The following is a 13447-nucleotide window of genomic DNA, read 5'->3' on the forward strand; positions in this document are numbered from 1 at the left end:
AACATAATGAGCTTGAAGCCACCCTAGGTTTCTGAATGGAGACTGTATCTTAAAGAACAGACAATTAGTATGGCATGTGGGTCACCTTCTCAATCTAACAGATGACAGAAAAGACTTAACAAAGCCTATCATCTTTCACAACAGAAAAAACTATTAGGAGTACAGAGAAAATTTCTTAACTTGATTGTCTATGGAAAACACATAGGTAACATTGATCTGTCATGGTTCAGCAGTCTTTCCTGTAGACCACGGAGGACATTTTTCTTACTACTTCTGTTGTCCATTGCAATAGACACTCTAGCCAAAGCAAGACTTTGTTGTGTGTAAGTCTGTAAATAATTCAGCATGGTTATATATAGATCCAGTTAATGAAGCTACATAAAGAAGCTCTTAGGGTTAACACTTGAGTTTAAGAGACTTGTAGAATACAGGATCAATATGTAAAAAGTGGTTGTCGGTTAATAGTCTGCTCAAGAAGTTAGAAACATTCTATTTATAATAAATAGCACCAAAAGTAATAAAATACTTAGAAGTAAATAAGACCAGTAGTAGTATAAGATGTATCCACTGAAAACTACAAAGCATGTTACAAGAAAAAATTAAATACTCAGGACACAGGAAGAAGGTCGTGGATAAGAAGACACAGCCCCAGTGGCTGTACTCAAAGAAGACTGGTACTTTGTCTGCCAGAATTCCACCCGCCTCTGACAGAAGTCAAGCTGATGAAGCTATAGAAGACTCTGAAAGGCCTAAGGAAACATACATACAAATATATATAGCCTCAGACTAGGAGATGGTTTCTTATGGACTTCATAAACACTAAGAATTGTGTTTCAGAAGATGCCATCAAAAGAATGAAGGATGTTATGCTGACCTCAAGCATATCTGAATGTACTGTCCTGTCTGGAACATACAACAAACCTTACAACTCGGGACATTCGGATTTTGGTTTTCACAACAGTGTTTTTCTCTCTGTAGCCCTGGCTATCCTGGAATATACTCTGTAGACCAGGCTGACCTCAGAGTCTCTCTGCCTCTGCCTCCAAGTGCTAGGATCAAAGGTGTGCGCCATCACTGCCCGGAATCCAATGAAGAGTTTTAAATACTGCCTATGTGCATGTATTTCATAATTTAAATGTTTTAGTAAACTTTGTGCCTTTTATAAACAGACCTGCAGAAGTGGACACAGTAGATGCCTTCCAGGGCCGGCAGAAAGACTGTATCATCGTTACCTGTGTCAGGGCAAGTGCTGTGCAAGGCTCAATAGGGTAAGTAGATCACATTGCATCGTCACTTGTTGAGAAGCAGCTGTCTAGATCCACCAGTGACTGCTCTTAGCCCTAGCCATCATTATTTTATTCCTTTTGTTTAAAATAGTGGTTCTCAACCTTGAGTCACACCCTCTTTGGGGATATCAAATGACCCTTTTTCACAGGGTTCACACATCAGATATCCATCATATCAGATAATTTACATTATGATTCACAACAGTAGCAAAATTACAGTTATGGAGTAGCAACAAAAATAATTTTATGTTTGAGCGTCACCACAACATGAGGAAATTATAAAAAGGTCGCAGTATTAGAAAGGTTGAGAACCATTGGTTTAAATCTATGTAATAGCTTGGCCATTGAGATGGCCCTGTTTAGTAAAGTGCTTACCATGCAAGCATAAGGACTTAAGTGTGACGGTCCAGTACCCATGTAAAAGCAATGCGTGATGGTTTGCGTCTTGTAATCCGGGCACCTGCGCCAGAGACAGGCATACCCTGGGAGCTCACAGAAGTAACTTTCTTGTTGTTGCATAGATTCCTGGCAAGTTTGCAGAGATTGAATGTCACCATTACACGAGCCAAGTATAGCCTCTTTATCCTTGGACATTTGAGGACTCTGATGGTAGGTACATTCTGTGGGGGACTACAGGGAGTTTTAAAATTATCTGCTGTTGCCTATTACAGATTTTTTTTTCGTCATCAAAATGGAAATGATTTCTTGGTTACAAAATAAAGGTGGTTAGGTCTTTCAGCTACTTGGCTGTGAGCTTTTGTGTATGTACAAACTTAGCCCAAAGCTCAGGTGTGTACACTAGGATTTCAAGGTGACTTGTCTGAACCCTGTTGTGTATTGGTGACAAGACCAAAGAAGGTGTGTAATCTACATAGAAAGTGCTAGGACAGAGTTTAGCAAACATGGGGTGGGCATGTGAGCAGCTTCTTCAGAGAGAGTGCAGAGACATGGGGGGCTTTGGGCACGTGGGTTACAAGGAGAGGTCTGCCCCAGAGCTGTTCTGCTGCAGGGGTTCTTGGAATGAAGCATAGTGTTCTATGTAATTTTAGTGGGGAGATGCTATGAGTGAAGCCAGTGGCAGGGAGCAGGGGAGTGTGTGCTTGCTGCTCAGCTCGTCTAGGGGTTACAGTGGATTGCTGCTTTCCAAGTTTTTGCTGAGAACTTTATCTTTTAATAATCTGAGCTCTCTTGCCAACCCAGTAACTTTTTGGTGTTTTAAAAAGTGGCCCTCTGAGGAGAGAAGCCAGTGTTGCTTGTTTTTCTTCCCTGTTTTGTTAATAGCAGGCAAGAGCATTGAAATGCATCTCCTTCCCATCGCTTACCTACATTGTGGTTTTTAGCTTGTGTTGTTTGTGTACCCTTTAAAAGAAGCTGTAAAAGCTTGTCGTATGTCTCGTGTTAAGTTGATAAGGAAAAACGAAATTTGATCGTAAGTGTTGCTAAAGGATTGTTTCTAACATAAACATTGACATTTTAAAATAAAGTCATGGGGGCTGGAGACATGGCTCAGTGGTTAAAAATGTTTGCTGCCTTTCTAGAGGACAGGAGTTTGGGTCTCAACACCGATGTTAGATGGTTCAAGAGTGCCTGTAACTCAAGCTCCAGGTCTCTGAAAGGTCTTGCTCACTGACATAAACACATAGAACACAGAAATAAATTATAAACCCTTTCTGATGGGGCTGGGAACAGCTCAGTGGTATATAACACTTGCCTGGCAGGTATAAGGCCCTGAGTTCATCCCCAGCAGCATGCACGCAATTTAAACAAGAGAAGAGTAAAATAGAAAGATTCAGGCTTCTAGAGGGGTGCTCAGGGGTTGAGAGTTCTCCTGATCTTCACTCAGTAGATAGTCCTTTGGGGTTTGGGAGGCCTTTGGGAATAAATGCTGTGGGTTTCTTTCCTTCAAGAGCAATCATGTGTGGTCAGGAATTTGCCTTCGGAAACCAAGTCTTAACTGTTAAAATGTCAGCCATGCCCAGTGTAGTTCAGCAGGATGCTTACTGCAGTAGCAGCTAGAGAAATGGAGTCGTTGTGCACTTGTGGGGTTGATGCAGCAGAAGGACTGTAGTAGCTTTAATCTTATTTAATTTTAAGTGACATAAATTTCAATAGCCCGGCAGAACAGGTCCTGTAGGAGGACATCTTACTGTGTGGCAAGGATGGCGGGGATGCGAGTAAAGTTTCCGTGCAGCTGTCACCAGCCCTGGCTTTTAAAGATCATGACTCCTTAAGACTGATCGTTTGAGTGCCTCCTTCACTCTTGTTTTCTGAGTGGTGAATTTTTTGAGTCTGTTTTATCAGACTATATTTATTCCTTCAGAAATGGAAGTTGGGCCCACATGCTTTTCCAGCAAAATGAGTGTTTCTGTAGGGTGTGATTTTTTTTTTTTCTTCTCTTTGTTTCAGGAAAACCAGCATTGGTATGAACTGATTCAGGATGCTCAGAAGCGTGGGGCCATTATTAAGACCAGTGACCCAAACTATAGACATGACGCAATGAAGATTCTGAAACTGAAGCCTGTGCTACAGAGGAGTCTGACCCATCCCCCAGCCACTGCCCCGGAGGCACCCAGACCCCAGGGTGGCTTGCCCAGCAACAGACTGGACAGTGGACTTGCCACAACATCTTTTGCTGCTTCTTTGTATCACACACCCTCTGATACTGTCACTTCAAAGGGACCTGAAAGGCCACTTCTTCAAGACCGACTTCGAGATCCACGACTACTCAGGAGATTGGATGCTGAAGCCAAGGGAACATTCCTGAAGGATCCACAGCCCGTTAGCCCCCAGCTCCCCGGGGTAGTTCATCTCTTGGGAGAGCCTGGCTTCCCTGTGGTTTTCCAGGACCTAGGTTTTGTTGTGCCGCCATCCACTGCCATTGTTGCTCCTCTGGGCAGCCACAGGTCACCTATGCAGGCTGAGCCACCACCTGCTCACCCTGCTGCTGCCGCCTCCACAAGTAAGAGGAAGTACAGTGACCCAGATGCTGGGCTCAGCCACAAAAGAGAACCCAGGGCCTTCAGTGGAGAGCAGGGGAGGCATGGCTCTGTGACTCATCACGTGCTGAGAAGCACTGACTGGGACAGGAGGAGGCTGGATGACAGCAGTGCCAAGAGGAGACAATTTCTATAGTAGCACCTCGTGAGGAGACTGTTGTCCACAGGCCAGCTAGTGGTACCCTACTGAGAAGTTGGGTTTTGGTTTTGTTTCCCTTGAAGGGTCGCTGTTAGAGGATGGAAGTAACTTCTAATTCTTGATCTGTTTGTTGGTCTTGTTTTCAGTACTTTTTGCCAGTTGTATACACTTGGAGAGGGAATTTGTATGCCTGTAATCTTGTTCTTGAGGTCAGAAATTCAAAACATTGGGAGCTTTTGTTGTAAAGGTTAAACTGTGAATCCATATAGCAAATGCAGATCCTTTTACAGTGTAAACCACATTTCCTGCCTCAGCCTAAAGCACTGGTCATTTTCCAACAGAACAAACTTCCAATTTAAAGAGAGAGAGGAGGACAGATCCTTTCAACCATTGTGTGGTAGATGAATTTAACAGCCTCAGTACTGGGAGTTAGTCAAGTTTGAACAAGTAGCTAGTGTCTTCAGCTGGGGTTTCGTGGGCCTTTAGAAAGCAGCACGTTGGGAGTTGTGCTCATAAGTGCACTTTGAAACAAGGCAGCTTGGCACAGGGCATGACTGTGACAAGTTCATTTACCTATATTGGTGTATAGGTTTTCTGGCTAAAAATCTTTCCCTTCTCAAAACGGAAGACCAATTCTTGAATGGTCATTCATGCTTGCAAAGTTTTGTGAGGTTGATGTAACTGGGGAATTGTAGACAGCTTAGCAAATGGAGGATTTGTGCTGGCTTGGTTGGTCTGGCCTGGAAGAGTCCATTTAGGATGCTTGTGAAGGCTTGAGAGTTGCCCGGAAAATTAAAAAGGATGCATTTTAAGGGATCCCATGGGAGCTACACAGGGGCAGACCAGATAGCATATCTCAGGCAGGAGAGAAACTCCATGAGAAAGAAGAGCAGCCGTCTGGGCTGCAGGACCATCCAGTAGGTAGGTGAAAGTGCAGTCTATGTTGGGTCACTGCAGGCACTGGACTCCATCAGACCTGGTGTGGTTGTGAGAGGAAAGCAGAGGGGCCTGGAAGTCAAGTCGGGACAAGGGAGGGAGGGCTGTTTAACCAGTCTCTATGTAGAAGGGCATGTGAGTGTGAGGTCTCTGGTAACTACTGTGTGCACAGCCCGTTAGCTGCCTTGGGGCAGGAAGACAGCCCTAAAACTTAGTGTTTGCTGTTAGGAGGGATTTTTGCCATCTGTTCTTACACAAGGGTTTTGTGTTAGAAATTCTGCTGAAGGAGGTTTTGTTTGTTAAGAGCTTTGAAAAAATGCATTTTGCCAAGTTTCAACACTTGAGTTTCCTGATCTCTTTCTGCTAGTGCCCAGACATGAACCCTAATATCTGCTGAATACTTGTAAAGCTGGGGAGTAGGCACCTTCTCAGAGCCCTTCAGCCTCCTGGATGTCCCCAGCTAAGTGGGAAAGAAATCCTGCTCTGGCTAGGGCAGGGGTTCAGTAAGCTCCTGCATATGACATTGGCAGGAAACCTCACTGTCACTTGAAATTTTCTTTCCTAGTATCTGTGAGAAGTGCTCAGTTTAGCCAAAAGTGTGCTTCTGAGAGGGGAATAACAACAGCAATAGCCAGGACGTTTCCTTCTCTAAAGACCCAAGAAGTACATTTGTAAAAAGAAGATTTTCCAAAACATGTAGTTGGCTGCTCTCCAATGAGTATGTTGTAGGACATTGTGTGTTCATCTGCTGGCTCATGGCTAGCCACATCCGAGTATTGGAATTTGTATTGCAGCCTGCTTATTTTGTGAATGTAAGGGCTGCTGGGATTAGACTCTGGCCAAGGGATCTTCCTTCTCAGCAAGCAGACTTGCCTTAGAACTGTCTCACAGCAGAATGTAGTTGCATTATATTAGATCTGAAACCTTATTTATTCCAGTTGGTAAAGGTATTTGCAGAAAGTGTTTGCTGTGTCAAGGGGCCTTTCCTGACAGTGCTGTCAGAAATGGTCAACCCTGACAAGATGAAAAGGTCACTTTGTCCTTGCTGTGGTTAAAAGAACATGCCCTGACTACTTTCAAATGTTATTTCAAGGTGAATATATTATACCTGTCTTACTTTGCTTCTCTCTTGATTTACCACAGTTTGTCCAGTTATGTTTTCATGAATTATCAGGAGTAAATTTGAACAAAAACATGTGAATAATCTCCTGTAAATGTGTTTTATAACAAGAGTGTGCTAAACTATTTTCTAAAAATTACTTGTGCATTTTGGGAATCTTTCTGTAGCTTTGTGTTTTGTATGCTCTGGATTCATAACTGGATTTTGGCAAATAGTAAACCTATTATCTTTGTTAAAACCTAAAATTTAAGAGAAAATGGCAGAAATAAAAACAAACAAGAAAACTGGCCTGGGTTAGAAGTACTCCATGCTGCTAGGTTAAGGCTGGAAGACCCTCCCCCTGCCAGCTCCTTGTCTTCACTCCCCTCCTTGCCCAGTCCCACACTCCTCATCCTTGGGGTCCTTTGGTGCCATGGACCACCCTGGCCGGGTATGGGGGTCCCTGGGAGGTGGGTAAGGATTCGGTGGTGACAGACGGAAGCAAACACAGAGGCTCTGGATCTATTTTGCAGCTCTCAAGGGTTTTTATACATAGAGAAACAGGTGTGACAGCTCTGAAAAGGTGTGTTCAGTGACGCAGTGAAATAGACATAACAATAATCATTTGGTACATCAAAATATGAAATATCATCCAAGTCTTACAACTTCAGAAAAAAAAGTATTTTCAGAAAGACATCCAGGTAGAACGGATATTGTTATGATCATTTAGTACATCAAAATACAAAAATCATCTAAGGCTATTTAACCTCTACTTCCTGTTCTTTTGTAACTCTTCAAAACATAAATTTAAACTATTTTAATTCTAATTAAGGCTTTCTTAAACAAAATCTACTTCCGATGACACAGGTGCAGCCATATAAAATACTGTTGTTTGGAAAGTTTATATTTATCAATACTATCTTATACATGATTTGTAAAGTGAAGCGCTGGTTTTCCCAGAGATAAGGTCATGTTTAGTGACTCCATTTCAAGGGATGGTTTTGTAGCCATGATACTCGCTAAAGATCTTGGCCTAGGCTATCAGGAACATCTCACATATAGGAAAAGGAATAGAAAACATAAAACAGCTAAGTAGCCAAGAGAACCATGGCTCAGTCATTTTTCTCTTGCGAAGAGTCACAACCAGTTCCAGGAGGCCTCCCCTTTTTGAGGTCAGTCACCTCAGCCTGTGGAACTAACTTGTCACACAGATCCTTACTGGAGGTGGTGTGGCACTTTTTATGAGTGTCTCCACATGGACATCCTGTAGATTACAGCAAGTTCACTAGGCTGGGGCCGGGAGGTGGAGACCACACATGGGCAGTGACTTGAGACAGGAACTCCTGGAAATGCCAGAGGAGGCACGGCACATCCATGTGCAAGTCAGGTCATTGCCAGTGGCCATAGATAATCAGAACACACACAGTAGCCTACAGAATGATGTCACTTAAAGGACACTTAATCTGTTTTCCACATCTTGCTGTATCCAGGGTTCACTCAGAGATCACAGGGAAGAAGGGAGGGTGATGATAAATTTGCCCAATGGGATGAGCGCTATGCCATGGCCCCTTCATCTGGAATTTGTCAGTAGCTGTCAGTGATTGAAGTGGCCAGGCATCCCTCTACCAATCCACAATTGCACTGTCATTCCACTCCCCGGGTTTCACTATTCATAGAGGAATAAATAATTCAGGGAGCAACATAAGATTTAGCTTGAACTTAAGAGAATTTACAGTGTTGTGAGCACGACAGAGGCAGTTTCTGCACACAAGGGACCTGAGTTATCATCCGCTTCTGCTGTGGAATGTGAGTGGAGTTCTCCGGTGGCATCTGAAGCCGCGGAGGCCTGGAACATGGCTGTCTTTTTCTGCTACGAGTGGGAGCCTTCGGCCTGGATACTTTTAAAAAAGTATTGCTTCTTTTGCCCCCCACCCCGCATTTTGGGTTTGGGTGCAGCTTTTGAAGATGGAGCTCTCGGGTGTTTCTATAGCAGAGCCTTGGAGCTGACTCCCATGGAATCAGCAGGAATAAGGGTTCCATGGGGTCATCTCTGAGGTTCAGGATGTAGCCCTCCAAGAAAAGTCAATGGGAAACCAGTTTCTGTTCAGATGGGAGGTTCCCTGGGCCAGTCAGTGCAGCAGGGCCAAGGGCGGAAACTAAAATGCCCAACCGATCCTCCCACCAGAGTCCATTAGTTATAAGGAGCCCACATCATTTCAGAACCTTTGGTTTTCCTGAGGGTTTGCTCTTGGTTTGGACACTCTGGGCCTGGACATCCATATAAAAACATGGAGACAGTCTCTCGCACTCCCGAAGCTGTGTGCACTTGTTCTGCATAGTCATTCACTCTACATTTTTTTCCTCCATCACCTGCCTCTTTTTTTTTTTTAACCCCCAGTGCTGGGAATTGAACCCAGGACCTGGCATATGCTAGGTCAGCACTCCACCACATCCCTGGAGATTTCCCTCCCCTTTTAAAGACAGGGTCTTCCATGGCCTAGAATTTTCTGTGTGTAGGTCAGGCTAAACTCGGAGATCCATCTGCTTCTGCCTTCTGAGTGCTAGAAGCATGCCCAAGACACTTGGCTAACTAACTCTTTGTACTTTTTAATGGTAAAGGTTATTGCCTTTATTAAAGCTTAAGCTTTTAAAGTGTGTGTATCCGTGTACATCTGAAAGACAAGTATATGCAGGTGAGTGCAGGTGTTTGTGGAATTTAGTGGCACTAGATAAAGATATCCTTGGAGCTGGGGTTACAAGGCAGTTTGTAAGTTTTCAGACAAGGATGCAGGGACTCAACTGCTGCTCACACCAGTTATCTAACCAGTTTCTCTTTAAAACTTACTACGTGTACGTGTGTGTGTGTGTGTGTGTGTGTGTGTGTGTGTGGTCAGGCTTGGTATCAAGTACCTTTCACTGATCCATCTCACCAGCCAGATGTTTGGTATGTATATACCGGTGGCCATGAAAATCTTTCTACAGTAAGGAGTTTGGGTGTAGAGAGGATTTCAGCGCCCCTGGTCTAGAGGATGCAGTTCCACAGCCCCACTCTCCACAGTGAGAGACTCTGCCTGTTGCCTTGTGAAGGCCAGGTGCTGCTGTCTTCCAGGTTAATACCAGTGCAGTGGAGGATGCTCTGTCTCTCCCTACACCCCTCCCAAGGCCTGCAGGGCGAGGCTTCTGCTGAGAGTGTACACCCCCCTCTTCTGGGGGAGTGGGGCTCACATTCTCTGCTCATTTTTCTCCTGTGCTCTTTGTCCCTTTGGCTTTTAGCAGCAGTCTGTTTCCACTGTGAATCATACATTGTGTCCATTTCCCGTGTTCTGCATTGCTTTGTGCTTTGTGCCTTTTTAGACACATCTTTGATTTGCTTCTCCTCTTCCTCCTCCTCCTCTCCCTCCTTCTTTTGCCAGTTTTTGGAGACAGGTTTCTCTGTAGCCCTAGAATTCCCTCTGTTGACCAGGCTGGGCCTCTGTAGATCTGCCTGCCTCTGCCTTCTGAGTTCTGGGATTAAAGGGGAGCACCACCATGCCCTTAATGTCATTTAATATATCCATCTAAAAGCTGAAAAACCATTCTTTTTTTTTTTTAAATCCCACTTGCAGCCTAACTTTTTAAAAAAAGATTTATTATATCTAAGTACACTGTAGCTGTCTCCAGATGCATCAGAAGAGGGAGTCAGATCTCATTACAGATGGTTGTGAGCCACCATGTGGTTGCTGGGATTTGAACTCAGGACCTTCAGAAGAGCAGGAAGGTGCTTCTTAACCACTGAGCCATTCTCTCCAGCCCTGAAAAACCATTTTTCATTTGGAAATTCAAATCTTTTGTTTTTCCAAATGATGTGAGTATGGAGGTGGGGGGCAGTGAGTATGTCCACATGTATGTCTGCTCATAGAGGCCTTGAATCCCTTGGAGTTGGGAGTTCAAGAGGCTGTGAGTTGCCATGTGGGGGCTGGGAATCGAACCCAGGTTCTTCACAAGAGCAACAAGTGCTCTCAACCATAGAACCACTTCTCCATCCCTTCAGTTGCACTTTATGTGTTTTGTGTGTGCATGCACACATACCAGTACTTGCTGCCTGCGGAGGTCAGAGGACAATTTGTAGTTGTTTCTGTTCTGCCATGTAGCTCCTGAGATTGAACTGAGGCAGTCGGGCTTAGCAGCAATCGCCCTTCCCCGCTGAGCCACCTCCTGACCCTTAGTGCCTCGCAGGGACTGGGCTCCTTTTATGGCATCTGTATGACCTTTCAGCACAGGCACATGGTGTGCAGTGACCATGTCAGGGTGACAGGCACTTTCATCCCTTGTGATGCCTGCTGGCTAGGGCCCCGTCCTGCTCTCTTCAGCTCTTTTGAAGTATTCAGCTAGTGATTGTCAAGCTGGTTGCTTCTCAGGCCATGCAGTGTGGAAACATCCTCCTGTCCCCCTGGCCTGTGCCAGTACCCACCCTCCCATCACTCTTTCCATGCCCTAATGATAATTTCTGAGGGTTGCTGTACAGTCTTAAGAAAAATAACCCATATTGGGTAAGAGTTCGTGACTGTCCACATTCTAGTAAAGACTCGTTTGACCTTGCTGGTCCAGGGCCCTAGCAGCCGGCCTCTGGGCTTTTGTCTGCCCTGCTGTGGAGTCTACCTTTACTCTCTGGAGCCCCCCTCTTCCTCGAGAAGAATGTTTACAAGCTAAGATCTAGTCCCAGGCACTCTAAACTTACCTGTTCTCCTGCTGGAGCTTTCTAGAACTGAGACGGGGAAGAGTGAGTAGAATTGGGTGTCAGGTGGGGGGAGGGGGGATGCAGTGGGAAAGGCCCTAAGGGTACAATTCCCCGCTTCCCCATCTTCCTTCCAGTCTCCTTGCCATGTGATGTGCTGTTTCTCCAAATGCCCAGCAGAGCCAGCATCTCTTCTAGATCATAGGTCAGTCAGTGAAAGGGACTCAGGACCCCCTGAAAAAAGTCCCAAGACATTAGTCCAAACGTGGTTCTGACTGCTTAGCATGACCTCATAGCATGATGGGGGATTTTATTCAAGACAAGGTCTCACTATGTAGCCCTAGCTGTCCTAGAACTCACTCTGTAGACCAGGCTGGTCTCGAACTCACAAAGTGCTGGGATTAAAGGCCTGTGCCTCTTATGTCTGGCATGATGGATATGGGCCTCCATCTGTGATCTCATTCCTCTCCTGGATGCACAGGGATCCTGGAAGCTGGTCTCCAGCCTCTGGGAACCAAAGACACTTCCCAGACAAAGCTGCTCCCAAGACTGCAATTCCAGCATGTCAACCTGGCCTGCTCTAGAAGCCCTGTCACCTGTCTCTGGACCAGTCCTCCACCACCTCCAGATTCTAGGTCTCAGCCAGGGCCTGGGACCTTTAGAGACAACCTTGCTCACCCTCATAGCCTTCCTCCAGCCTCTCCACACTTCTTTGAGGATTTTTGGGTCTAGCAAAACCTTGAAGAGATGGGGGCAGAGAATGCTGCTGAGCAGGGTAGGATCAGCAGAGGCAGGTAGGCCATGCAAGCAGCCTGAGGGCTCCCCTGGACTTGGGAGGTCCAGGACAGCCACATGGGAGTTCCTGTCCTATGACCTCCATTTCCTGGTCCCCCAATGTCCCATCTATACCTCTCTCTCCATTAGTCCCGCTAATGTCCCCTGCCTGATTGTTTGTTTGTTTGTTTGTTTGTTTGTTTTTCAAGACAGGGTTTCTCTGTGTAGCCCTGGCTGTCCTGGAACTCACTTTGTAGACCAGGCTGGCCTTGAACTCAGAAATCTGCCTGCCTCTGCCTCCCGAGTGCTGGGATTAAAGGCGTGCGCCACCATGCCCGGCTCCCCTGCCTAGTTCTAAGCCCCAATCTTCCAAACGTGCAGGAGAGCAAACAGAAGAAGCAAGCCTCACCTCTGTAAGCCTCGAACTCGGGGCTGGAAAGGAGGTTGGCTATGGGTTCCAGGCCAGCCATGAAGAAGAAAGCAGAAAGGTTCCAGCCCTGGGGATTCTGGCTGGCTGCTGCACAGAGGGCAGTCCCTGGGCACAGTGGGCAGGGGCCTGCAGAGTCCTTCTGGTCCTGGGTGGCATGCACTGGGCAGCAGCCTAACTTTGGGAAGGAGTAGGGTAGGTGGAAGGGCTGGGCCTCTTTAGTGCCCAAGCGTCAGGTCCAGCACGGCTGTGGAAGGGGCCGGGACACGGTGGGGTCCTGCCCCTGGAGCATCATTGCCAGGCTGTGGATCCCCCAAGTATGCTGATGGTTGCTGTTGCCCTGTAGCTGATCTGCTGTCTCATTTATGTGCTTGAATTTCAATCTCTCTTTCTGGGGAATATACTTCCCCCATTACTCAAGAGCTAATCACTCCATAATACATGAAACAGATGGGTTCTCAGGAAGGAGGAATGGAGGTGGCCATGAGGCTGTGGGGGATGAGGAACAGGCCTTCCTTCTGCTTGGCCCTTAGGGCCATGGGAAAGGATCTAGACAGCATAACCACAGAGGTCATAAAAACCTGCATGTGAAAGATTCTCGAATTCCCGGCCAATGTACCAAATGAAAGACCCTCGAGGGAAGACCCTCACTCAGACACTCAAGTCCCGGGACAGCCGCGTACCCAAGAAGACACTGAGACCATACATAAAATGTAGAAGGTAAGATTTAATAAAGACACAGACCAGAGCTCTGGGGTCGAAATAAAGCAGCAACATGAAAGCACACAGAGCTCTGGGGTCGAAACTCATACACCTTAGCACAGGGTAGAGGAGTCTCGACGACGACTCAAATTTTTCACAAGCTTTTAAAGGAAAAAACCACAAACTGGGAGGGGGAATGGGGAGGGAATAGGGGAAGTTTAACAACCACAAGTTTACTCAACCAAAGAGTCATATCCTATGATTGGCAATATATCTGGCCTGTTGAAACATTCTGTGGTTGTTCCAGAAAATGTTTTTCTCAAGTATGTTTTCCAGATGGGAGGGGGTGGGCTCCGAGGTGAAAGTTCATGTTC

General features: G+C 45.9%; 1 protein-coding gene across 6 annotated transcripts in view; it reads left to right on the forward strand.

Moving 5' to 3' along the window:
• Setx (senataxin) overlaps window positions 1-6764 on the forward strand; it is a 58884-nt gene extending 52120 nt beyond the window's left edge. For 3 of the 6 annotated variants that reach the window (XR_001782867.2, XM_006498079.3, NM_198033.2), the window contains 3 exons: window positions 1170-1268; window positions 1808-1895; window positions 3693-6764. Coding sequence is in view for 5 of the 6 variants with exons in the window: in XM_006498079.3 (XP_006498142.1) it covers window positions 1170-1268; window positions 1808-1895; window positions 3693-4418 (913 nt within the window). In the remaining variant the exon portion in view is untranslated. The remainder of the gene's footprint in view (window positions 1-1169; window positions 1269-1807; window positions 1896-3692) is intronic. The other 3 variants (XM_030251650.1, XM_006498080.4, XM_006498082.4) reach the window with 1 other exon arrangement.
• The last annotated feature ends 6683 nt before the right edge of the window (window positions 6765-13447 follow it).

Source organism: Mus musculus, chromosome 2, assembly GCF_000001635.26.
Source record: "Mus musculus strain C57BL/6J chromosome 2, GRCm38.p6 C57BL/6J".
In the NCBI taxonomy this organism is placed as follows: domain Eukaryota; kingdom Metazoa; phylum Chordata; class Mammalia; order Rodentia; family Muridae; genus Mus; species Mus musculus.